The sequence below is a fragment of the Pelobates fuscus genome, chromosome 1, assembly GCF_036172605.1.
Source record: "Pelobates fuscus isolate aPelFus1 chromosome 1, aPelFus1.pri, whole genome shotgun sequence".
NCBI classification, from domain to species: domain Eukaryota; kingdom Metazoa; phylum Chordata; class Amphibia; order Anura; family Pelobatidae; genus Pelobates; species Pelobates fuscus.
In genome coordinates this window covers 254,556,518-254,584,303 of record NC_086317.1, presented here as the reverse complement: position 1 = coordinate 254,584,303, position 27,786 = coordinate 254,556,518, and the positions used below count along the sequence as shown (strand labels likewise).

The 27,786-nt window shown below is 40.7% G+C and overlaps 1 protein-coding gene across 1 annotated transcript in view; it reads right to left on the bottom strand.

Moving 5' to 3' along the window:
- LOC134612211 (ultra-long-chain fatty acid omega-hydroxylase-like) overlaps positions 1 to 27,786 on the bottom strand; it is a 111,326-nt gene that overhangs the window by 8,987 nt on the left and 74,553 nt on the right. Inside the window, exons 5-10 of the mRNA XM_063456562.1 lie at positions 23,280 to 23,333; positions 21,258 to 21,385; positions 18,521 to 18,642; positions 17,820 to 18,087; positions 15,944 to 16,010; positions 13,658 to 13,787 (exon numbers count right to left, since the gene is read on the bottom strand). Coding sequence (XP_063312632.1) covers positions 13,658 to 13,787; positions 15,944 to 16,010; positions 17,820 to 18,087; positions 18,521 to 18,642; positions 21,258 to 21,385; positions 23,280 to 23,333 — 769 coding nt within the window. The remainder of the gene's footprint in view (positions 1 to 13,657; positions 13,788 to 15,943; positions 16,011 to 17,819; positions 18,088 to 18,520; positions 18,643 to 21,257; positions 21,386 to 23,279; positions 23,334 to 27,786) is intronic.

Sequence of the window (27,786 nt, the reverse complement as noted above, 5' to 3'; positions counted from 1 at the left end):
TGATGGTATCAAGTCATACCAATCCCAAGCACCCTCTGAGACTCCTACTGGTAAGCTGTACGTGAAAGTAAAAGACAGAAAGAAGTTGTTAACTTTATTTCACACAGCCAAAACGGCTGGTCATCCAGGGGTTACCAAGACTTACAAGGGTCTTTTCCAACAGTTTTGGTGGCCCTCTCTCAAAAAAGACGTGGTAGATTATGTGCAGGCTTGCCGTGTCTGTACACAGTGCAAGTCCCCTAATGTTAAACCCCTGGGACTCCTTATGCCCCTATCTGTACCCAAGAAACCGTGGACACACTTATCCATGGACTTTATTGTGGATCTTCCTTCATCTGATGGGCAGACAGTAATTTTGACTGTAACGGATAGGTTCTCCAAAATGGCGCACTTCATTCCGCTTAAGAAGCTACCTTCTGCGGTTCAGTTGGCTCAGATGTTTGCCAAAGAAGTGTTCCGCTTGCATGGTATACCACAAGATATCGTATCTGACAGGGGCCCTCAGTTTGTCTCTCGGTTTTGGAGAGGCTTTTGTGCTGAGATGGGGGTCTCCTTATCATTTACTTCCTCCTATCATCCGCAATCTAATGGAACTGCCGAACGAGCAAATCAGTCTGTGGAGTTGTATTTACGCTGTTTCACGAATGCACACCAGGACAACTGGTCCCATCTCCTTCCCTGGGCTGAGTTTGCCAGAAACACTGTGTCTCATTCTTCTACTGGCGAAAGTCCTTTTATGGTGGCTTATGGGTTCCAACCCGCTGTCCTTCCCGGTGTGTTCTCCGACAAGGGAATGCCCGCTTTGGACGAGCACCTCGCCTCCTTACGGGAGATGTGGGATCAGGTCCATGCTGCTCTTTGTCGTGCTGCTGCTACTCAAAAGAGATTTGCTGATCGTTGCAGATGTGCGGCTCCTTCTTATGCTCCAGGTGATAGGGTTTGGTTGTCCTCTAGTAATCTCCGCCTTAGGGTTCCCTCGATGAAGTTCGCGCCCAAGTTCCTTGGTCCCTATAAGGTGTTGCGTAGGGTGAATCCTGTCTCCTACTCTCTGGCCTTGCCCCCTTCCATGCGCATACCTAACACCTTTCACACCTCCCTTTTGAAGCCCTTGCTCTGTAATCGGTTCTCTGGGTCTCTCAGGCGTTCCGATACCCTTCGCGCAGTCTCTAGTGACGTATATGAGGTGGCTGCTCTCCTTGATTCTCGTTTCTCTCAAGGTCGGTTGCAGTATCTGGTTGATTGGAAGGGTTACGGCCCGGAGGAGCGGTCGTGGGTTTCTGTATCTGACTTGAACGCCCCCTCCTTGATCCGCTCCTTTCATGCGCGGTTTCCTTTGAAGCCTTCGGCTTCCCGCCCTCTGGGCGGTCTTTGAGGGGGGGGTTATGTCACCCTCGGTCCGTCGCCGCCCGCGGTCCCCTCTCCCCTTACCGATAAGCGAGCGGCGTCCTATCCTCTTGACACGCCGCTCGCGTCCTCCTCTCCTCCTCCCAGCGGCAGCATGTCTAACGCTGCACGCTGGGAGACGGCACTATTATCTAAGCGCCGGGTTCACTCACGTGACCCGGCGTTAAAGCTACAGTGCAACAAACACAGTGGGGGGTATAGATATCCCCCACGTGTGTTTGTTAATACTGATTGGTGGTTAGCCAATCAGGATTCAGGCTAGGATTTAAATACTTACCTTTCCTGTCTTTCTGTGCCCTGTTGTGGTCTTTGCTTCATAGTATTGATTGTGAACGTGTGCTTTCTGGTTACGTACTCTCTGGCTTGTTATACTGACTTTGTGACTTTCTCCTACCCTTTGACCTCGGCTTGTTTATCGTTATTCTGTTTTCTGGTTCCCCTTACTTGGCTTGTCTCCTGACTATTCTGTGTGTGCTTAGCCCGGCCACTCTAAGGACCGGTACTGCACACTTTCTGTGTGTGTGTCTGTGTGTGCGTTAGCGTGTTGGGTTCCCCGGAATTGTGACAGGAACATTCTAAAGCAGTTAGAAACCATTCAGTATCAAAGCATTTCCTGTTACACAATAAGGATCCAATTTAATAAAAATGTTGTACTATATAGAAAATTACCATAACCTCCCCCCCCCCCCCTTGGAAAGAGGGCAATATGTTAAAAATATTAGGTATACTAGTATTACTAGTAGTAGTAATACTAGGTTGTTTACAATTTTTTATATGTATTTATTTAATAATTTACTACATTTATTTTTATTCATTATCTATTATATAGTAATTTCACATATTCCCTTTTAAATTCATTTTATACAAATTTGGCTTAATTGTTTTTATGTCCAATTTTATCCCTTCCTATTATTATATATATATATTTTTTTAATTACATTCTTCAAATTTGTATCTTTTATCCTTTACAGCGTTAATCTGTCTGTTCTGCATTTTATAAAAGTCTTCTCTTTATAATGTGCCTAAGCCTCCCTCTGGAAAAGATTCTCTTACAAACGGATAAATAAGTGCTGCCAGTTGTACGAGATCGCTACTTTAGTTGTACGAGGTCACTACTTTAATATCATATATATTTGTTTTTATTTTATTTGTTAGTTATATATTTTTTAATGGATTTAATTGTAACACATACATTTTTTTTTTAGTTCTAAACCCTCAATTTGGCTTAATTTTAATTGTACATGCCACTCACTCATTTATTCTCTCTTATAGTGTTTTTTTTGTGGATATGCTCTGGTTTCCAGGTACATTCTGAGGATTTTACTTTCACCCAATTTAGTGATGCTCATTTTGTCTGATTTAGAAGGATAAAAAGCTGAGTAGGCCCTGCTGGGAATTGAGCCTGCAACCTCCCGGGTTTAGCAGTTTCTACTGACGATGCATGAGCCCACTGAGCTATATCATCAACTTATATACTAAAAATGTTGTTATTTTATCACCAATCATGGATGTGATTAGTGGCACCATTTTGTTTTTATATTAATTTGAGTATTAACATTTTTATTTGCTTATTATAGATTGTTTTTATAGCCTAAAGGGGTTATTCCATTTCTGTATCTTTTATTTAATAATTGTTTTATTTGATCACATTATTATGACATCATATGTCAGTTACATTTGACTTTGCTCCCCATATAAACCATGTAAGTCCATTTGTCCATATGTCTGTACACTTTTGAGAGTGCCTTTTTAAACCATATTTTTTCTTTTCCGTTGTGAGTAAGCCTTTTAGCTCGTTTTATTATTTTATGGATTTTGTACACTGTATTTTTATTTTTGTTTTAATCTGCATAAAACCATCACTTCATGTGATTGCACGTTCATAAAGTCTTCTGCTGGGACATATATCATCCAGAGCTAACCTGCCTACCTGAGGTCACCACATACCCTAGCACCTTATTTAAGAAGAGACCAGCGATCCCTAGGGGGGGATCATACCGCCCAGGCGCTTCCTAGTAGAGCTACTAGAGCTCTACACTAAGTAAGTGCACTTCTTATTCTGAACTATTTTTTACAGAATATACTACACTATATTTTGTTATATTCTTTCTCTTTTATATATTCAACTACCACTGAGACAACATCTACCTCTGTGTAACAATTACTATGTGACCCAACACGCAGAACTGTGTAACATACAATGAATCAGGATAACATATACCGGACCTTAGAATGGCAGGTCTTAACGTAATAAAGAATGGTCAAAATACTAGCTGAGGTCAGGGACACAGAAAGAGACACAACGAGGAAACAAGCCAAAAGTCAAGGATACCAGAAATATGGGAAAGTCAAAATACAAGCCAAAGTCAAATACCAAAAATAACTAGAATAAGAATGCACTCTATGTTAACCAACTGGTGGAAACCACAACAGGGCACTGACCAAATGCTATTTTGAGTTTAAATAACCATCCTAAGGCTATGGTTGGTTGTACATAGCCTTTGACCCTAACAACGTGCATGCGTGTCGTTTGCGTAACGTCACACGCACTTCGGTTTGTTGAGGACAGAGGCAGGGCTATATTGTTTCGTAGGACTGCAGCGGCCAGCATTCATTAGAACCTGTCGGAGATCACTCCATGAGGGTGCTAAATGGAAAACTGACTTGCCTCAGGTAAGTTTTTTTATATTTTTAACAGAGTGACCACAGCAATCGGATGCGGCCACGCTGTATGGAGGCGAGCGGGAAATGACACTCTGAGATCACACCAAGGCTTTACCCTCTTCTTCTACCATAAACATTTTGGCTCCTATGCCTCTACCAATTGCTCCAAATTACCACTTATTGGATCTCTTCTACTGATAGCTGTACCATTACCTAGAAGCTCTTCTGATATTATTATTTGGTAACTGGGCCAGCCATAGCAGTACTGATACTGTATACACATGTACATTTGTGATTTCATTTGTGATTTGGAGTGCCATTCACCAGAAAATAGGGTGTTGAAATGGAGGAGACAGTTTTTTTCATTGGGGGCAAATAAGCAGCTTTGTTTCCCATGATGGAAAAGAGGTCTTCCCAATTATGTGGGCTGTATCTTACTACAATCAAGATATAGCAAAAAAAAAAAAACAGACACTAAATGTTGATCTTATTCACAGATCAAGTGATGTGACCAACACATGGAAAAAAAGGAGAAGCAATAAAATTACTATATTTCTAAGCAGGGCTTTTCCAGACTCTTTGACTTTAGCTATTGAGGGAGGATGACCAGCAGTGAATCTGTGCGTGTTTTATTCTTGCTGTGTTCTAGAGTAAGACTAGTTTTCACTTTATTCTATATTTAGCTAGTACTTCCAGGAGCACTAGATAAAATTTTGCGTAAATACAAGGTGTATCCTTAGGGTTTTTGACTGATCTCACATGTTCCTCTATATGCTCTTTGAAAGGGTGAAAGGTCTTGCCAACATATTTCATACCACATTGACAAGTAAGTAGATAAGCAAGCACATAGGTTTTACAATTAAAGAACGTTTTGATTTGGAATGGTTCTTTATTGTCGCTGTGTGGATCAGTTTAGAGTCTCTCTCAATGTATTTGGAGACCATACACCTCCCACATTTCAATGTGCCAATAAGTGTATTGTGAAGCAAATTCTTAATTTAGATCTTTGCTTGATAGTGGCTAGCTGAAAGCATGTCCCTCAAATGTTGCCACTCTGTGGGCTGTAATAGTAGCATGTGGGCTCACCACCTCCCTCAGATGTGGGTCATTGGTTAGCAGGTGCAAAAACATAAAGTGTCTTGAATGAAGTGCCAATAAGCATCATGAGTTCCTATACATCTAATAGATTGCTTTGATTTGTCTAGAGGTGGGTTGGGGTTCCAAAAAAAGGAAACTGTTTGTCATAAGGCTCCTTTTATAGGCTCTATTTAAACATTTGGTTGGGTAGCTTTTTTCCTGAAAAAATCTCAAAAGGACAGCTGTGTTTTTTTGTTTTTGGCCTTAACATCTTCAATGGTACTGCAGTTTCTCTGCACCCTGAAATACTGGCCTGTCCGTATATCACATTTAAGGGGCTCGGGTGGATAACTGTCCTTAAGTAGAATACTACTTAAGAATGTGGACTTCTTAAATTGTGTAGTAGTCAGGGTTCACTGATTATTAATTGAGACAGTAAGGTCCAGAAAGTTAAAAAAGAACCTCCCAACTTGGGGGGGTGAACCTTAAATCTCGGTCTGTCCTGTATTACAATGCTACAAATGCTAGGACTTTCTCTTGGATAACAAGCCAGGCAATGAAAATGACATCAATATAGTGATGCCATGAATATATACATGAGAGAATGTCAGTGATATCCTGGGAGAAAACAACAACTTCCCCTCACCCCAGGTGCAGGTTGGTATATGATGGTGCACAAGCTATCACATCACAGTGCCCCTTACTTGGTGGTATAAGGTGTTGCCAAAAAGTAAGCAAGTGTGAGTTAATATGAATTGGAAGAGGTCTAGAGTAAAAGTGGTGTGCCCCACAAAATGACTTCCCCTCCTCTCATGGAAGAATTGCATGTGCCTTGTCATGTGGAGTAGAGGAGTAAAGAAATTCCATGTCAAGGCTGCAAAGTTGTGTTGATCAAGGCAAGGCAACCCCAGGGCTTGTTTAGTATCTGGAATATATGACGGTAAAGACTTAGCAAACAGTCTGAGTATCTTTGCACAACTGGTTGACAAGGAAGGTCAACCAAACTATTGTGGACTTTTCGGAGGCAGTATAATGATGCTATTTTAAGATTTCTGTTACTGACCAGTAGTGTCTGATTTGAATAGTATAAATTTCATCATCATCAAGTACCTTATGGACCATGTTGACATATTTACTGCTACCTATAGTGACCACATTTCCACCTTTATCTGCTGGTTTAATGGTTATTATTATGTTATTATTTAAATAGCGCCAACAAATTCCATAGCGCTTTACAGTGGGTGGATGTAGCGTTACTTACCTTATCCGGGGGCCGGCCGCGGTCCTCTCTTCAAGCCGCGCGCAGTCCTGCGGCTGCACGAGCCGCGCGCGGCTCATCCGACTCTCTTAACAGGAAGACGGGCAGTGACCGCGAGTTGCGGTCACATGTCCCGCCTGCAGCTAAGAGCGCGCCGCGAGTCTCGGGCGCGCTCTTAAAGAGACAGTGGGAGCCTAAATTGCAAAAAGGCTCCCATTGGCTCATGTCATGCCAATCAACCCATACACTTACCTTTTGGGGGGGTGGAAGTGACAGGAGCCAATCACATTAGTTTTAAGGCTACTTATACTTACCCTTTTCCCTTAGTTCGTTGCCCTATCGTGGTTTCTGCTACAGTTCCCTTTAGTGCTTGTTGTGTTCAGTTTCTCCGTATTTGACCTTGGCTTTGTATTCTGACTTCGTTTTTGCTTTCTCCTTGTCTGTACTGTTTGCCGGCTTGCTGATTCCTGTGTACCAGACCCCGGCTAGTTCTCGTTTACGCTGTCTCTTTGTGCCCTTGACCTCGGATCGTTCCTGACTCTGTACTTCTCCTATTACGTCGAGTCCGGCCACTCTAAGGTCCGGTAGACGTATCTCTCCTCTGTGCTGTCTTCTGTTTGGCTGGATCCTGCGTGTAGGGGTATATACTCGTTACATTACGATAGGGCCATGGACCCCGCAGATTTAGCTCAACAGATGGCGTCCCATGAGGCTAGATTTGTAGAGCAGGATCACCGTATGGATCAGATAGCTCAGGCTCTCCAGACGCTCTTAGCTAGAACCATTCCAGCAACCGCACCTAACCCTCCTACACCCCTGCTTCCTGAAGTATCGACGGTGCCTAATGCTACGGCCCATTTAACGCCTCCTCCTAGGTATGGAGGGGATCCTAAGACATGCAGAGGGTTCATTAACCAAAAAGAGTTTCAGTTTGAGATGTATCCACGTTCATTTCCCACAGAGAGGTCTAAAGTTGGGTTCTTTATGCACCAACTTACCGACAAAGCACTTGAATGGGCAAACCCTATTTGGGAGGCTAATGGACCTATGGTGCATGACTTTCACAGTTTCCTTACAGCTTTTCGCAGAACTTTTGACACTATGAAAAGGTCTAAAAATGCCGCAAGAGCATTAATGAGGGTTAAACAGGGTTCTAGGTCTGTGGCTGATTACGCTATACAGTTTCGTACCCTTGCCTCACAGGTAGATTGGACCAACAATGGGTTAACTACCGCCTTCATGGAAGGCTTATCAGACTCTATATTGGATGAGGTAGCAGCTAAGGAGCTTCCTGTTGCCTTAGAAGACCTTATTGACTACCTCATCGATATAGATAACAGGATTCGTGACAGGCTCTATACCAAGAACAGGAATAGACGTTTTGTTACACCTATTCACCCCAGAGTTAATACACCGAAGAGTGTAAACGTATCTGAAGAGGAACCCATGCAATTAGGGGTAGCCAATTTATTTCCAGGTTCTGGAAAGCCTTTTGTTCGGAAATGGGTATTTCTCTCTCATTTTCTTCCGCTTACCATCCCCAGTCTAATGGAGCTGCTGAACGTGCCAACCAGTCTCTGGAGCAGTACCTCCGTTGTTTTGTGTCTCACCATCAGGACAATTGGTCTGACCTGCTTCCTTGGGCTGAATTTGCTCGGAATAACGCCACTCATGATTCTTCCGGCAAAAGCCCTTTTTACGTTGTCTATGGCCAGCATCCCGTTGTTCTTCCGGCTGCATTCTCCTCACAGGGCATGCCTGTTCTGGATGAGCATTTGGCTGGTTTGCGTAATACTTGGGAACAGGTTCAGCGTTCTTTGGTGGACTCTGCTGCTCGCCAGAAGGCTCAGGCTGACAAGCATCGCAGAGCGGCTCCTTCCTATGTTGTGGGGGACAGGGTTTTGCTTTCCACACGGAATATTCGCCTCTGAGTGCCTTCTATGAAATTGGCTCCCCGCTTTATTGGTCCTTATCGCATTATACATAAGGTTAATCCCGTTTCTTATGCCTTGGGTCTGCCTAAGAACCTGCGTATACCTAATGTCTTTCACACCTCGTTGTTGAAGCCTTATGTACGCAACCGCTTTACCCGGCTTACTCCCCCTCCCCCTCCTGTCTCTGTGGAGGGTCATGAGGAGTTCGAAGTGTCTGCTGTTATTGACTCTCGTTTCCTTAGGGGTCGGCTTCAGTACTTGGTACATTGGAAGGGTTATGGGCCTGAGGAGCGCAGTTGGATTTCTGCGGAGGCTGTTCATGCTCCCCGCCTTGTGCGCTCTTTCCATTCGCGTTTTCCTGCCAGGCCTGGTCCTGCCCGCCCGGAGGGCGTGTCCTCGAGGGGGGGGTACTGTAGCGTTACTTACCTTATCCGGGCGCCGGCCACGGTCCTCTCTTCAAGCCGCGCGCGGTCCTGCGGCTGCACGAGCCGCGCGCGGCTCATCCGACTCTCTTAACAGGAAGACGGGCAGTGACCGCGAGTTGCGGTCACATGTCCCGCCTGCAGCTAAGAGCGCGCCGCGAGTCTCGGGCGCGCTCTTAAAGAGACAGTGGGAGCCTAAATTGCAAAAAGGCTCCCATTGGCTCCTGTCATGCCAATCAACCCATACACTTACCTTTTGGGGGGGGTGGAAGTGACAGGAGCCAATCACATTAGTTTTAAGGCTACTTATACTTACCCTTTTCCCTTAGTTCGTTGCCCTATCGTGGTTTCTGCTACAGTTCCCTTTAGTGCTTGTTGTGTTCAGTTGTGTTTCTCCGTATTTGACCTTGGCTTTGTATTCTGACTTCGTTTTTGCTTTCTCCTTGTCTGTACTGTTTGCCGGCTTGCTGATTCCTGTGTACCAGACCCCGGCTAGTTCTCGTTTACGCTGTCTCTTTGTGCCCTTGACCTCGGATCGTTCCTGACTCTGTACTTCTCCTATTACGTCGAGTCCGGCCACTCTAAGGTCCGGTAGACGTATCTCTCCTCTGTGCTGTCTTCTGTTTGGCTGGATCCTGCGTGTAGGGGTATATACTCGTTACAGTGGACGAACAGACATGTAGTTGTAACCAGATACGTTGGACACACAGGAACAGAGGGGTTGAGGGCCCTGCTCAATGAGCTTACATGCTAAAAGGAGTGGGGTAAAGTGACACAAAAGGTAAGGATATTATTAGACTAATGACAGTTGCAAGAGAGGAATCAGTCGGGAGCTATTAAAAGTTTAATTGATACGCTTTTATGAAGACATGGGTTTTTAATGATTTTTTTGAAGGAGTGGAGACTGGGTGAGCATCTAACGGAGGAGGGAAGTGAGTTCAACAGGAACGGTGCAGCCCTGGAGAAGTCTTTAAGGCGAGCATCAGAGGTGGGAGTACGAACAGAAGATAGACGTAAGTCTTCAGCAGAGCGTTAGGGCCTAGATGGGATATAATTGTGTATTAGTGAGGATAGATAGATAGATAGAGAGATAGATGGAAGCAGCATTATGTAGAGATTTGAAAGAACCAGAATTTTAAATTAAGCCCTATATCTTGCAGGAAGCCAATGTAGGGACTGACAGAAAGGTGAGGAGTAGGAGGTGCAGGCGGACAGGAAGATGAGCCTCGCTGCCGCATTCACTATGTATTGTAACGGCGCAAGTTGGGAGCACGTAAGACTAATAAGAAGCGGATTACAGTAGTCAAGGCGAGAAAGGACAATGAATGAAACAGCACGTTAGTCGCATCTGGCATTAAGTAAGGTCGGATGCGCACAATGTTTTGAGACGGAAACGACAGGATTTGGCGATAGACTGAACATGAGACGTGAAGGAGAGGTCGGAATCAAAGAGAACACCTAGGCAGCGAGCCTGTGTGGTGGAGCTGATGGTAGCACCGTTGACTTGAAGGGAGATAGACACAGGAGTAGCAACACTTGAGGGAGGAAAGACCAGAATTTCAGTTTTGGTCAAGTTGAGTTTAAGGAAGTGGGCAGCCATCCAGTTAGAAATAGCAGAGAGGCAGTCAGAGATCAGTCAGTGACCTCTGAGACACTAGTCAAGAGAGACAGGGAGAGATCAGGAGAGGAGAGGTAGATTTGCATAGAAATGATATTGGAAGCCAAAGGAGCTAATGAGTTTACCAAGGGAGGCAGTATAGATAGAGAACAGTAGGGGACGAAGGACTGAACCTTGGGGGACACCAACAGAGAGGAGTTGAGGAGAAGAAACAGAGCCAGAGAAAAAACACTGAAAGAGCACTTGGAGAGGTAGGAGGAGCACCAGTAGAGAGCAATATCTTGTAGACCGATATTGCGGAGGATGACAAGAAGCTGTTGATGATCAACAGTGTCAAAAGTTGCAGACAGGTCAAGGAGAATTAGGATAGAGTAGTGACCATGAGATTTTGCTGCGAGTAGATCATTGGATACTTTGGTCAGTGCCGTTTCCATAGAGTGCTTAGGGCGGAAACCAGACTGAAGTGGGTCTAGCAGAGAGTTAGACTCGAGGAAGTCTGTCAATCTTGCATACACAACTCTTTCAAGGATCTTGGATGCAAAAGGCAGTAGCAAGATAGGACGGCAGTTGGACGGGGAGTTAGGGTCAAGGTTGGGCTTCTTTAGAATTGGAGTTACAGTTGCATATTTGAAGGGCGATGGAAATATACCAGAGGAGAGAGAGAGAGAGATTGAGAATTTTAGTGAGAAGTGGAGAAAGAGAAAAAGGCAGAGTATGGATGAGATGTGAGGGAATTGGATCTAGGGAGCGGGTGGTGGGGCAGGAGGACTGGAGCAGAGCAGATACCTCTTCCACTGTAGCGGGTGCGAATGAACATAGAACAGCAAAGGGAGTGAGGTTAGGGGAAGTATTGTAGGGGGAAGAAGAAAGATTAGAGATCTCTTCCCTGATTGTAGAGATCTTGTCAGTAAGTGAGTTTCAAAGTCTAAGGCGGTCAAGTTAGTTGGTGGAGGAGGAACAATTGGGGCGAAGAAGAGAGTTAAATGGGTGAAATAGTCATTTGGGTTCATGGGAGAGTGTGGTTATGAGGGTATTGAAGTAATTTACTTTTGCAGAGGAAAGAGCCAAGCTGTATGAGCGCAGCATAAATTTATAGTGGAGAAAGTCAGACGTACAGTGAGACTTTCTACAACAGCGTTCACAGTTCTGGAGCATTTTTGGATGTATCGAGTTAGCTTGGTGTGCTAGGGTTGTTGTTGGGGGCCCCTGCTGCGTTTAAATGTTGGAGGTGCCAGGATGTCTAGTTGAGAGGAGAGGGTGGAATTGTAGAAGGAGGTTGCAGAGCTAGGATAGGTGAGGTTTGAGATAGGTAAAAGGAGAGTTTGGAGATTAGTGGAGAAATGCTCTAGGTGAAGACATTGGAGTTTTCTGTGAGATTGATGTTCAGACGGTGGTGTCAATTGGGTCTTAGGTATGCCGATGTCAAAAGTCAGCAGATGGTGGTCAGATAGAGGAAAATAAATATTGGAAAGATTAGAGGCGGTACAGAGATTGGTGAAGGCAAGATCAAGAGTGTTTCCCACTGTATGGGTTGCTAAATTGGACCATTGCGTAAGGCCGAAGGAGGAGGTTACAGAGAGCAGACGAGAGACATCAGTGCAATTGGGGTTGTTGATTGGGATATTGAAATCCCCAAGTATAAGGGAAGGAGTGCTAGATGAGAGGAAGTGCGGAAGCCAGGAAGAAAAGTGCTCAATGAATAGTCTAGGATACTCATGTGTTCTTTTGAAATTGAGATTAAGGCCTGATATTCCTTTCTGATTTACTTACTGTTTGGTTGTACAGAAAGATGATTAATGTCTAGATTTTAAATTTAGCTACAGACTGAGTCGATGAAAAGTTCAATATTGTAGAAGTTATTAAGACTTAGAGTAAAATGAAACTTGGCGTGAGAGGACCTATAATTCTCATCTTGAAGGTCAAACAACACATAGAGACATTCATAATCTTTCTGTAGTATGGTCCAAGCATTAACTTTTCTCTCCAATTTAGGTTTGTGGTATTTATGCAATGCTAGTTTGCGGGAAATACGTGTATTTATCAAAAACCATGACTGGCATAAAGGAAATACCTTTTTTCAAGAACACAAAGCTGGTTCTCATTCAAATTAATAACTCTCAAAAGTTGGGTGGACCTAACTAATCCACCTAACTAATTAAAGAAAACTACACTAGACCTAACTAGTCGAATGTAGCTTTCTTTATAAACTATTTTTCTTTCCCTATGGGATGCTAGCCAGGTTCTGCACCCTTTACCCTCTTCCAAATGACTATTATTTTTTTTAGAAAAAAAGGTATCATCATCAATGTCAGATACCACTTCCATGCCAAAATTAAGGAATGGTAGGGACAGGGGACTTGTACTCCAATCCACCATGAGTAGTAGTGCCATAGCTTCTAAGAGTTTAAACACATTATAATGACTGCTGACACCTCCACCACCACTATTAGTCATACTCAGGCTCAGGATAGGGAAATTAACAGCATGTCCATTATTCTGATTAGACACTCAGGAGTCAATTTTTTTTCCAAATTTTTTGTGTTGAAACAATTTATATTGCCATTTCTACTGGAAATGCAACTCCTACTATCACTGCTAGTTCAAGGGTTATAAAAACAATATACACCTTTGTGTTACATATTACAGTATTATCTTTCTCTCTCTTTTACTATTAAGAGGCATGTTGCTGTAAAATAAGACTGCAAACTTAATAGTTGAGACATCAGATGCACCTGCTACCACTTGCACAAGTAACTCACCCAATGTCAATGTCACCTTTACCACTAAAACCACCACTACCAGTACCAATACCATCACCTTCAACATGATCTATGCTGGCAACATCACCTGCCACTGATGAAAATCCTCCTGCATCCTCAGCAGACGCTAAACACTATCTAAGCAAAATTTTGGATCACTTTAATTGTCTCCAAAAAGGTCAATTTGAAATGTGAAAATGGTGTGGCAACGAAGTGAGCAGGGGGCGAATGAAGAGACATCTCACTATGCCACACATCTATATTACTGATCAAAGAAGCAAATCAAGCTGTATCTGATTCGGCACAGTTGTCACAACCTACCACTTGCACTTCCTCTTCCACTACTACTACCACCGCCACAAGGCCCTTGGGCAGAACAGGTGGTATTTTGAGGATAGTGCCAGTAGTTGACAGAGGCAGGTTGGACATGAACAGTCACACCTTCATCATTCAATGAATTGATAAAATAAAGGGCTTTGAATTGCAAAAGTCTGACATAATCCCATGGTTTGTTTACTTACCAGTCCAGTTCTTCAGTGTCTTCCCCTCTGATTAGCCCTCTAATCTCCTCCCTGCATTTCTCTTGATATTCTGGGTGACAGGCCAAATTATACAGTATCCAAGATAAGCCACTAGCTGTGGTGTCATGTCCTTTGGAAAGAAATAATATCAATATAAATAAATATCATGCATTAACTAATTTGAAATAATTCACATTAACAAATTGTTATTACCATATAATCATTCTAAATAATGTTTTACATATTCACAATAAATGTGTTTTGTTGCCAAGTTCCTGGTAAGAGAAATTTTGCAAAAACATCAGCATTATATATATTTCTAGAATAATAAAAATGCACAACCTAAAAATACAAAGGGAGACCACAATAGTGCAGATAAAACAAAAAATTAAATGTAATAAAAAAAAGGGACTAAAATGCACTCACAAAAGTAGAAATAAAAAGGCAGGGTATAATCAGTCTCTTCAAGTGCTTCTTTTCTTCTCTTATTCCAAGATGAAGGCTTAGAACAAAGCACAAGAACAAAACATAGTGTATAGCTGTATAAGTTAAAAAGATTAACTTTATTGAATGCACTTACAAAATAACTGAAGTTAAAAGGCTCATCAAATCAAACTCCCCACCAGGAACAACAAACAGCCTTCAGGGTATGGAGACCAAGTAGATAAAAGAGTCTACAATTAAAAAAATCAATAATAAAGTAAATTTTGCCACCCTATTTTTTGTTTTATCTGCACTATTGTGGTCTCCCTTTGTATTTTTAGGTTGTGCATTTTTTATTTTATGCTATTGAAGACATTTGAGGAGTCTTCGCACTTCCTATTGTAAAGGGTATTTATATCTTCTGTATATTTTATCCTTTTTTAGCCACAAGGGTTTTTTGCACTTGGTGCAAATTATTTCGTTTTATATATATATATATATATATATATATATATTTCTGTATAACCTTCATGTTCAATTTTCTAATCCTCATGTAAGTATTAGTAATATATCAAAGTAAAACATTAAGTAGCTAAGTGGAGCGCCTTAGTTAAAATAATTCCATTGAATTGTGGTGAAAATAGGAGAACCTAATAACTTATTAAGCACAAAAGATCAAAACCAAATACACATCTTCTCCTACTATCTCACTGTGGTAGGGAACTGACCTCTACCTTACACAAGAACTGTTCAGTCTTCACAGTCTGCAGAGAAAGAAGATCCTCCATTGCCACTCTGCGTGTGAAGTGTACATTTTTTTGGCTTGTTTGCAAAATCACATAGATCATCTACTGACAGCTCTAGCACAGAACAGGTTTTAGAGAACTTTTCCCCTATTGCCGCTAGTGAATAATTTAGGGACATGCCAGACAGCATAACTGACATGACATCCAGATGTAAAAGAAATGGCCCAGTGCAAATTCCTCAGATATCCCAAAGAATCTGAACAAAAAATGACCTGACTAAGCTTCTCGTGTAAATATAAACACAAGTATGATTATGAAAAGTCTACAGCCAATTTATTTAAAATAATTTTCCCTCAAAATAGGTGCGTTAACATGAACAATAACACAAAACTTATTAAACCTCAAACACCTGATTTAACCAAAAAAAAATAATGCTTTTTTTTCTTCCTAGCTTGTTGCAAAATTGCTTCAGACTGTTTTTTTTTTACTTCTTTTGGATCAACAGCAAAAAACAATGATGACGCAAGTCTCTTTTCAGCTATGTAACTATGTAACTATGTAACTATGAAGGTGCCCAATTTGGGGAGTGCATTTCCAGATGGCTGTCCCTTACCTGAGTTTTATGCCTAACCAGGAACCTTCCATGATCATTGCCACCACTGAACAACCATGCCTGAATGACCTAAATACCTGGCAAGTTCCTGCCCATGACTGTGAGAGTAAACCAAAATCATGCCTATAGGGATGGGAGTGTGGGACAAAACTTCACATGGAATTTGAAACTAAATTGCCCCTGACTGACCACTACTTATAACCTACTGACTCCTGTACAACACTTTCTGAATGACAACTGACAGCATAGTCCCCTGCCAGGGCTCCCTCTGGGGAAATGAGCTACAGGACATTGATCTCATCCTTATTAAGGTAGCAGCGATAAATAGTCAACTCCCTTATCGTACAGAATATTCAAGGAATGTGAGTATTATATTTACAAACACACAGGCATGCTAGTGTAAATGTAAAACAATGTATTAAATGGTAAATAACATTTTCCTCAGTAATGATATCACACTGATTCAATAGTTTAAAAATGAAAATATAGTTATGGTTATCCTACCTTCAAACATAAAGGTGTCCACTTCATCTCTCATCTCCTGATCAGACAGCTGACTTCCATCCTCATCCTGAACAAAAATATGACACATTGATTTGGTTATTTTTATGTTATTATTTATATAGCGCCAACAAATTCCACAGAGCTTTACAGTGGGTGGACGAACAAACATGTAGTTGTAACCAGACAAGTTGGACACACAGGAACAGAGGGGCTGAGGGCCTTGTTCAATGAGCTTACATGCTAGAAGGAGTGAGATAAAGTGACACAAAAGGTAAAGATAGTATTAGGCTAATGATATTTGCAAGAGCGGAATCAGTCGGGAGCTATTAACAGTTTAATTGATACGCTTTTATGAAGAAGTGGGTTTTTAATGATTTTTGGAAGGAGTGGAGACTGAGTGAGCATCTGACGGAGGAGGGAAGTGAGTTCCACCGGCATGGTGCAGCCCTCGAGATTGGTTAGTTGTAGAGTACTTGGTTCTGTCAACAATTTAGTATTATGAACATTCAGGCTTGTATGAAATGCAAATTAGTAGATGTAGGATGTTAGCTTGTCCAAATTCAACAGTTTAACCTGAAATTGAGTTATTTGAAAACCATTCAGCTACCCATTGAAGGCCGGCTGCAATTTGGTTAGATCCTAAAATAAGATAAATAGCAACATATGATTGCAATAAACCCATTTAAACATTATAGTGGTATTGCACTATTCACACTTTTATTATAGACAATGCTAAAACAGAAGCAATAGGCCACTGTGGGATTGAGTCACAATGGATGCTTGAAATTCTGGATTATGGTTTCTAAAGGTTATATGTTCTTCACCAATATGGGGATGAACACTTGCAAGTACAAAAATAAAGATTTCCATATTTAACTTGGAACTATCATGTTTTGGATTTAATACTATAATAATGATATAAAAAGATATAACTGTATCACCTTGGTACTTTTACATTATTAGAAATATTTACGAAAGTGAGAATTCACAGTGAAGTTCAACGTTAAAGGGAATCTCCAGTGCCAGGAAAACGATCCGTTTTCCTGGCACTGGAGGGTCCCTCTCCCTCCCACCCATCAATCCCCAGGTACTGAAGGGGTGAAAACCCCTTCAGTCACTTACCTGAGGCAGCGGCGATGTCCCTCGCCGCTGTCCCCTCCTCCTCTCCATTGCGTCGGCCAGTGGGCGAGACTGATCCCGCCCACCGGCCGAGGAGACCTAATGCGCATTAGAGCACCCCATAGGAAAGCATTGAAAAATATTTTCAATGCTTTCCTATGGGGATTTGAGCGACGCTGGAGGTCCTCACACAGCGTGAGGACGTCCAGCGACGCTCTAGCACAGGTTTCCTGTGCTATGAAGGAGGAAGTGACCTCTAGTGGCTGTCTAGTAGACAGCCACTAGAAGTGGAGTTAACCCTGCAAGGTAATTATTGCAGTTTATAGAAAACTGCAATAATTACACTTGCAGGGTTAAGAGTAGTTGGAGTTGGCACCCAGACCACTCCAATGGGCAGAAGTAGTCTGGGTGCCTGGAGTGTCCCTTTAAGGTAGGTGAATGGAAAGCATATATGATTTAGAATTTTTTTACAGTTTGACTACTTTTTCCTTAAGGTTGAAATTCACTTTTAATTCACCTTGAATTCTCACTTTAGTGAACATCCTAGCCCTGTGTTTATTCTAACGTTGAGCTGTATACTAACCAGCTGTCTTCTTCCTACTGAACAAGATCCTTGTTGACCTAGGCCATTATACATATCTGCTTGAGGTTAGAGTCACTAGACCACTAATGTCAAAACTTTAGGTATACTACTTGCTCTTCTTTGCTCGCCTGAAAAATGAAAAACAATTCAGAATCTTAACCATGTAAAACTGACCTGTGAAAGTAACAATATGTCAATGAAGTCTTTGGTTTTCCCTTGCTTGGACCTAATCCATCCAGCCACCCCTTTATCTTGTAGGGCTTCCTTCCTCTGCTGTACAACTCCCGCTGTGAAGCCATGCACGATATTGCAAGCCTGACGGAACCTCTGTCCATTGGAAGAGAGATGATATATGAAGTCAATGTGATGGGGTGGATACTGATAACGGTGTGCCACCAACGCACTCAACTCATAAATTGCAGCAATGTAATCACTGGACTTCCTGTAAAAATAAAAAAATACCACAGTTTTGACTAAGTTTATCTATTCTTCAAGTACTACATTTTTTCTTATTTTTATATGGTCCAAGGTAGCATTTTTGCTTAGAACTAATATTTCAACTAGATAAAAGGATACCATATTCAAAGTATTATTTTTCAGTATTTATTTACTGTTAAACCTTCTTGAAATTAGCTATAATGTTGGTCACAGCATGCAAGGGTCCGTGTTAGTATATACTCCTTCCTGGTTTGTTATTTTGTAAAACAGGAAATCATCTAATGTAGAGTAGGACCACAGTGACCACACAAAAACCTCCAAAGCTTTCCAACACGCTAGTGTCTACAGGACAGCTCATAGAAGTAGGTTTAAAAATTTTCAATTCTTTTGGTAGTGGATTAAATTGGTATCCAGATAAGTTGAAAGAAAATACTTACTCTTGGCAACCACTGTCATAGCTGAAAGTACATTTCAGTAGAGAGTCCAACGTCATAAGACTGATATGCTCAAACATGTCCAACGATACGGGACAATTTGCAGCCAATTTTCTCCACTTTGCCTAAAAGTAGCAAGAATTTATGGACAAAAAAAATGCTGAGAGATAATATTAAGTGTTAATATGAATGCTACTGTTTTTTCACAGAAATAAACAAATGGATTGAAAATAGATAATGAGTAATTCTACTTTTGAAAACATGTTATTTGCCTCTGAAAGATGGAATGGTTTGTAGCAGATAATTCACAGAACCTTTCTGATTTGTTCAGAGGTAGAGATGTCGCGAACTGCCCGCCGAACTGTTCGCAAACTGTCCGCCGGCGAACAATAGCGTGTTCGCGTTGGGCGAACATATGCGATTTCCGGTCCGCCTCCTATACGTCATCATTGAGTAAACTTTGACCCGGAACCTCACAGTCAGCAGACACTTCCTGGGAGGGAGGGTCTGCTGCTGATTGGCTGGAATGTGTCTGCTGACTGTTAGGTTCCGGGTCAAAGTTTACTCAATGATGACGGATAGGGGGCGGACCGGAAATCGCATATGTTCGCCCAACGCGAACACGCTATTGTTCGCCGGCGGACAGTTCGCGAACAGTTCGGCGGGCAGTTCGCGACATCTCTATTCAGAGGGTTTTACTCTTGTTAATAAGCAATATTTGATATCTTGGAAAAATGACAAAATTGGTACAGAAGCAGATAGCATAGTTAATTATTGATTATTGCATTATGGTTGTATGTTATTGCTTAGCTCAGCGGTTCCCAAACTGTGTGCAGCGGCGCCCTGGGGTGCCACTACGTGCACACAGGGGCACTACAAGATATTTTCCCGGTGCTATGCTCATATTATTAATTTGCCCTTCTACCCCCACAGAGACACAATAACTCCCCTCCCCCATACACACACACACACACACACATTACCCCCCCATACACACACATTACCCTTCCATACACACACACAGGGGCACAGTATATGCTGCGCACTGTACATATTTACAACCTAGAAAATGTTTTGACTTGGAAAAATATTGACTTATTAAGGGCGCCTTGAACTTAAAAAGGTTGGGAACCACTGGCTTAGCTGTTCATGTGAGATTGTCATCATGGATGTATAACATTTCTCTCTGAATATGAACATAGGAAAACTTTTTATACGCCTGATTAGCCATAACTTACAGCCTATAACTAAACAAAAGAGAAGGTTAAACAGACGCTGTGGCCTATTGAGTATCTTCTTATTTCAGCAACCTTGGATAAATAACAAACCACTGTTCTTTAAGGTAAAATAAAGCAGAATATTTGCAACTCTTGCATTGCAACACAACAAATACATAAACAACCTATCTATGCCATTATCATGCTTTATCAAGGTCCATGGCACACTCAGCAGAGGTGAGATTCTACTTGCCAGGGCTGCATTTTCAGTCTCCAGTGCCTAGTGAACAAGTGGAACTTTTCAGCCCTGATTGTGTGACTATTTGCCCTTCTTGCTCATATTGTCACATAGTTGCGGTGACAAAACTCAACAATGGTAAAGCAAATTCGATTTTCTACTTATTGTGACTATTTTGATAATAATTTTAGTTACTTTTGAATTACAGACATTTGTTTGCCATAATTTGAGAGTCACTAAGTACGAGCTTCACAACTGTCCATGTATTAATTTTCTTGTGTATGTATTGTTTGGTTTACCAGGAAGAATATGTTAAGATAAGTCACACTTTTAAAGGGACACTATAGGCATCAAAACAACTTTGGCTTAACGAATCAGTTTTGGTGCATAGATCATGCCCATGTAGTCTCACTGCTCAGTTATCTGTCATTTAGGAGTTAAATCATGTTTGTTTCTGTTCATGCAGCCATAGCCACACCTCCCCTGGCTGTGATGGGTACAGACGGCATGAAAAAGGTTTCATATTCAACCAGATGTTAATTTAAATTACTCTTAATTCTGTAAATTAAACTATAATCTTACACAGGAGGCTCCTGCGGGATCTAGTAGGTCATAAGCAGATTAGGAGATAATACATTCTAAATGAAACTGAATGTGCAGTTAAGGAAGTGTAAAAATCAGATGACTCTATACAGGAAGTGATTAGGAAGGCTATGTAAGTCACATGTACGGAAGTGTGGTCGAGGCTTCTTAAACAAAGTGATTTAACTCCTAAATGTCAGAGAATTGAGCAGTGAGGCTGCAGGGACATGATCTATACACCAAAACTGCTTCATTAAGCTAAAGTTGTTTTGGTGCCTCTAGTATCCCTTTAAGTCCCGGAGAATATATATAAAAAAACAATGCTATGCACCATAATCATAAAGTTCAATTTCTACATTAGCAATAGCCATTTTGTATGGACTGCAATGGACTAGGTTTTTTTGCAATAAAAAAAGTGCTCTACGGTGTTTAAAAAAAATCGCCATCTATACATTTTCAATTTCAATAAAGGATGGGTTATTAAAACAATCTTGCCGTTTATTTAATGCATGGTGTTGTATATTTGCTCTGTATTTCACGACTAGATAATTATTGATAGCTAACGTATGAAATTAACTTGAAGTTTTATAGCAAGGATTGGGTTATATATTTATATAACAGAACATTCTTATAGTGTTGGCTAGGATGGGAAGCAATATGCTATAGTATTCATTCACTATACAATATGAAAGGTACAACGTACATGCATAATATCTGCACTCTTGCTGAAGATTTTCACATAGTTCTTTAGGATATCAAAGTGGAAAGCAGGTGTCAGCAGCCGACGATGCTTTCCCCATTTCTCTCCTCGACTGAGTAAAAGTCCATCTCCTACAATATAACATTTAATTAACACATCTGATACAGAGCGTTCTATAAATGCAGAGATTATATCCTATGGTAGTAGCTAAACTAGCATTGGTTAGCAGAGGCAAGAAAATGAGTTTGACAGCTACGTCAAAGTAAAATAATTTTTTGCCTTATTCTTCTTACATAATTTATTGCTTGTAGTATAGTCAGTTAAATGATGTGGACACTATTAGGTATGACCAAAATAAAATAAGGACAAAGAAAAATAGTCCCTCAAATTAAAATGGTGTTGCAGAGCCCTCAATTGAATTATGGTGTAATGTTGCATGCAAAGGATGGATAACATCCAATGGATATTATAAAATAACTAACTTAGGATAATAAATACACTTGCGAATTTGGTTTCAACCAAATTGCAGTTTGTCCGAATTTTGACTATTCGGCTGTTTGGCCAAATTCGGTATCTCCGAAAATCCATACAGACATATACCCGAGCAAATGAATAACGCAATGGACAAATATGTGGGTTTAAAAAAGTTTTTGGAGTTTCACCTGTGATTGATGGGAAAAGTTTTAGTCACAGATCAACTGATAAGTGACCAATAGAGGGAAAAAAGCTGAAGCAGTAAAAAATAAATAAAATAAATCTATATTTTCATACTTATATATTATATATTTAATAAATATTTATATTTTTGTCATTACTCCTCCTCTTTTTCATACTAATGGTTACGATTTCTCTCTTGATCTGTGAACTAAATGGCAGGAAAATACTCTTGACAGTATACTGCAATATATATATATATATATATATATATATATATTAAGATAAATTTCATTTATTCATTAATTTTTTTTGTAGTAAGAAAACTTTATTTTTCTTAAAGGAACACTATAGCGTTAGGAATACAAACGTTTACAAATTTAGGATATTGGCCCTCCTTGTAAAATTGTAAGTTTAGTTACCTTTGCACCCACATCAAATTACCCTGTCTGTGGCTGTCCCTTGCTAAATGCATCCTTTAGGAAATCACTATGAGGCTAATACTCATACGTAGCAAAATGCAGCAGTATGAGACCATCTGAGAGAAATAGCAGACGATTACTGAAGCGCATCTAGTGACTGCCTGAGTGACAGCCACTAGAGGTACTTAAACTCTGCAATGTACACATTGCTGTTCTGAAGAATGGCAATTTTTTACACCACAGGGACAAAAATAGAAGGACATGGCACCCAGACCACTTAAGTGAGTTAAAGTCTGCGTACCTATGGTATCACTTAATGGGTGCAAATGCCCTAAATTCTTTCTAGACAGTTCACTCAATTATCGAATTTCATATTATTCATTGTCATATTTGGGATGACACTTGTTTTTTTTCATGAAACTTTAAACGGACACTCTAGGAACCGATGCAATTTGTATTAATTTTTAAAGATTTATCAAAAATAATTAGCTGTATTTTTTGCATGACCAATTTTGTACAGTTTTTGCAAAAAAAAAGAGGAAGTTTTTAAACATTCCTCTGCATCTAACTCTGTCTCTGTACCACCTCCCACTTAAACTACTTCTTTCTTGGGGGCTCCTGTACTCGCATACCACTGTTGTAGATAAATAGCACAAATATTAGAAACTATAAAAATTATTAAAAACAAAAATCTATTCTATTCTATTTCTGTTATTCTGGACTTGTTGTTTTTGCATTTTAATGTGCTGCCTGTACAATGCATTACAAAGAATGGGTCACTTCCAGGCATGAGTGCCCCTTTAATGCTATCTTCACCTAACATTATAATTGCTAGGTACACTTATTGTAAGTTATCAATAATAGTTTTTGGAAGAGGAAGAAGGCCTTGCGTAAGAAGATTGATAAATACAGAAAATGTTAGAAAATACAAATAGCATAAGATACTGACCAAGCCAGGGCCTCAAAAATCCATAAAATAGATCATCTTTAGGAGCAATGGAGGCTGGAAAACAGGAATGGGTATATTGTAATTGTTGTTATGTACTGGATCATCCCTTTCCACCAGCCAATTTTGTTCCAACAAAACAATATAACGAAAACTATATATTTTTGTGTGAGCACATATTCTGTATAAATTACATCTATAAGGTTAATAGGCTATAATTATAATTTCTTATTTTTCTGTACTTTCCAATTGGAGAGCTTTCAAAAAAGATTGTGCGCTAACTCATTGTCAAATACATTGAAAACTATATAATTTTTTTTCTGTTGAGGTTTTAAGCTTTTTTTAATGTACCCATACACCTTTAATATGTGTCTGTTAGATGAAATGTATTATGTTCTTTTAATTATTATTACTGCAGTGTCCCTTGTTATACCCCTCTACTGTTGCTGGAGAGCTTTAAAAAAACAACAAAACAAAAAAACCTGACCATGTTTTTGGCACTCTATCCAAAATTCTGATTCAACTTTATGGGAAGTTGTCTGCTTCACCGTCATTGGCTGCCTGACAGCCCCTTTTTGCTGATGAGTAGAGCCAATTAGAGCGGCAAATAAGCTGCCCTGATAGACAGTCCAGTCTATTGTGCTCTCATTGGCTGCTGGAAGCAGAGGGTGGAGAAGTCAGAACTCCACTTACCCTGCTGCAGTTGATGAACAATTAGTGTATGAGGTATGTGGCTTACTGGCTCCCTACCTCCCTACCTAGCGTTAGTAACTGCAAGCCTGCTCCTATGTCTGTTCTCCCAAAGGCAGAAGACACTGCATTAACATCAGGTGCCTGCTGCCAAGCTTGCTGATTCCCCATCTATCTCTCCTCTAAGCAGGCTAGTGCTGCATTTTGTGCAGCTTAGTCTTTCCAATGGTGGTAGGCTCGTCCATTCATTTCAGCCATCGAGCTCGCTGACTCCCAGTGTTTGGGCTTAAATGCTTACTTACGCCATCCATATAGTGGCAGGCACAACTCCAACAGCAGGTGCCTGCCACTAAGGTAGTCTGGCCACTGGTCACAATTTTTCCCCATCATAACCTATATATATATATATATGCAATAAAAATGCAATAAAGTGTGTATTTCTCGAATTTATCTTTTTGCCCTCTTTTATTTACAGGCCCACTCGTACGTTGGTTTCGGCACACCACAACCAACTTTGCTCACAGTTACTATCCATTACGTATTTAAATTCCGAGCACAAGTTAAAAGGCCTGAACTTGTGGAGGCCTGAATTTGTGGGAGGAGTAAGTCCCCTACTTAAACTCCCAGCCCCTACTCACCTCTGCCTTTCAGCTGATTGTTCCCACCCACCTACACCCTGTTATAATTACATTCTCCTTGGTGGGCCCTCTTTTATTTACAGGCCCACTCGTACGTTGGTTTCGGCACACCACAACCAACTTTGCTCACAGTTACTATCCATTACGTATTTAAATTCCGAGCACAAATATATATATATATATATATATATTTTATATATATATATATATATATATATATATATATATATATTTTCATTTTAGTTATTAAATGAAGTATATGTATATGTCACAGAACCTGTTCTCCAGATAATTATTATTATTATTATTATTATTATTATGTTTTTTATATAGCACCATCAAATTCCGCTGCGCTTTACAATGGGTGGATGAACAGACATGTAGTTGTAACCAGACAAGTTGGACACACAGGAACAGAGGGCTTGAGAGCCCTGCTCAATGAGCTTACATGCTAGAGGGAGTGGGGTAAAATGACACAAAAAGGTAAGGATAGTATTAGACTAGTGACAATTGCAGAAGAGGAATCAGGAACAATTAACAGTTTAATTGATACACTTTTATGAAGAAGTGGGTTTTTAACAATTTTTTTTAAGGAGTGGAGACTGGGTGAGCATCTAATGGAGGAGGGAAGTGAGTTCCACAGGAACGGTGCAGCCCTTGAGAAGTCTTAAAGGCGAGCATCAGGGGTGGGAGTATGGACAGAAGATAGACGTAAGTCTTCAGCAGATCGTAAAGGCCTAGACGGGACATACTTGTGTATAAGGGAGGATAGATAGGTGGGAGCAGCATTATGTAGAGATTTGAAAGCAAGAACCAGAATTTTAAATTGAGCTCTATATCTTATAGGAAGCCAATGTAGGGACTGACAGAAGGGTGGGGAGTGGGAGGTGCGGGCGGACAGGAAGATGAGCCTCGCCCCCGCATTCATTATGGACTGTAATGGCGCAAGTTGGGAGCAATATATATATTCTAAACAAAATATATTCTAAACAAAACAGATACTAAAAATATGTTCTGCCCGGTGCTGGTCAGCACAAAATATATGTCAGCAAAAAGACCACACTCCAGGGACTTCAATAGGTAGATTAAAAATAAAACTTAGCTTTTACTTAATTTTATCCTTTAACCCCTTAAGGACACATGACATGTGTGACACGTCATGATTCCCTTTTATTCCAGAAGTTTGGTCCTTAAGGGGTTAATCAGGACAAAATATATGTGTGTGTATATATATATATATATATATATATATATATATATATATATATGTGTATATATATATATATATATATATATATATATATATATATATATATAATATTCTGTAATACAGGTGGTCCTTGTTTTGCGACCTACCTGTTTTACGACGGCTCGCACTTATGACCAGCTCTCTCGCGGGATGGTAAGTGCTAGCCATCGTGGGAATTAGAGGCATTCCTTGCTCTGCTGCATTCTTCTATGTTCGGGGATATTTCCCGAGCATAGATCAGAGGGATTCCCTGCTCTTGTGCGTTTGTCTATGTTCAGGGAAGGTCCCTGAACACAGACATGCACATCAGAGTAGAGAATCCCTTACAGGAATACTTTAGTGCCAGGAATACAAAGCTGCATTTCTAGCACTACCGATACCTCTGCCTCACCCCTCTCTCGCGTCCCGGGTAAATAAAGGGTTAAAAATGTAATGCTTTCCTATAGGAATTCCAGTGATGCTGGAGGTCCTCATGCATAGCGTGAGGACATCCAGCGTCATTTAAAACACTTTTAGTGTTCTAAAAAGCCGGAAGCACCATTTAGAGACAGCAACTAGAGGTGGGATTAGTCCTGTAATCAAAACACTGCGGTTTCTCTAAAACCGCAGTGTTTTGACTAACAGGGCTAAGGGGAGAGTGGCAAGGCTCTTAGACCACTCCAATGAGCTGTAGGGTTCTGGGTGTCTGGAGTGTCCCTTTAAATCTTCGTTCCGGGAAATTTGGCCAAACATGGATTAACCCCTTAAGGACCAAACTTCTGGAATAAAAGGGAATCATGACGTGTCACACACGTTGTGTGTCCTTAAGGGGTTAAAGGGATTCCCTGCTCTGGTGCGTTCATCTATGTTCAGGGAAATTTCCCCGAACATGGAAGAACGCAGCAGAGCAGGGAATCCCTTTACTCCTCACTTACCAACCAATTCGTTCTGTAAAGTAATATTTTTTTAACTACAAAAAAAATGTTAAGTCATTCTTTGGCAGCATCTAGAGGTTACACTTGTAATATAAGTTTAACCTCAAAATAGCCTATGTATTTCTCTCATTAATTAGAGTATATCCACGTGGTTTATTTCCTATGGAATCACACACAGATTTTGGAGGTAGTTTTGCCATGTAGACATGTTCCTTTTCATGATTAAAAACATTTAGGGACAGAGTTAAATCCATGTTCCCATTATTGCACCCCACTAAAATGTAGCTCCGCAATAAATACAAACGCCTTTGAGGGTGTACATTTGTTTCTTTGTATGGTCTCTGATGAAGATGCCATGAGGCACAGAAACACACTTTTGGACCTTTTCTTTAATTTTTTAATTTAGGGTAATCGAGCACTATGAGACACGGTATGTGATCCATGGATTCTTTGTGAGAGCTAATTACTATGCCTTAGTGTTCACTTTTAGACATGTATGTGTATAGCTACGCTTGTCTCTATTAGCTCAGCTAGGATATTTGCTGTTCATAGTTATGTACAAAATTATATGTACAAATTTAGGCAGATACTTGTTTATGACAGCTGGCAGTTTTGCTAATAGGGAATTTTTAGATTTTGTTTGTACTTTACGAGTTGTCTAATTATGGTGTATTAGCTTTTCTCAGGGTGGACTAGTGAATCTACTTAATGGAGCAGATCAGAAAGTTCATTGAATTATCATTATAATGTGTCGATGCACTGAAGTTCAGTTTATTAATTTTTTTACTACCTTTCACGCTAGATTACAGCTGTTTAAAGAATGCATGGAACAATACTTAGTGTTCTTAGAACTGGCCTTACCCATACATTTGTTGCCAAGTCCTGTAGGTTCCAACTCAAAAACATAGACCGCACCCGCCCCTTTCTTAGGCAAGATGCTACCAAGGAGCTTGTCCATGCTCTAGTAATTTCCCGCATGGACTACTGTAACCCTCTCCTGATTGGTCTCCCCAAAAGCC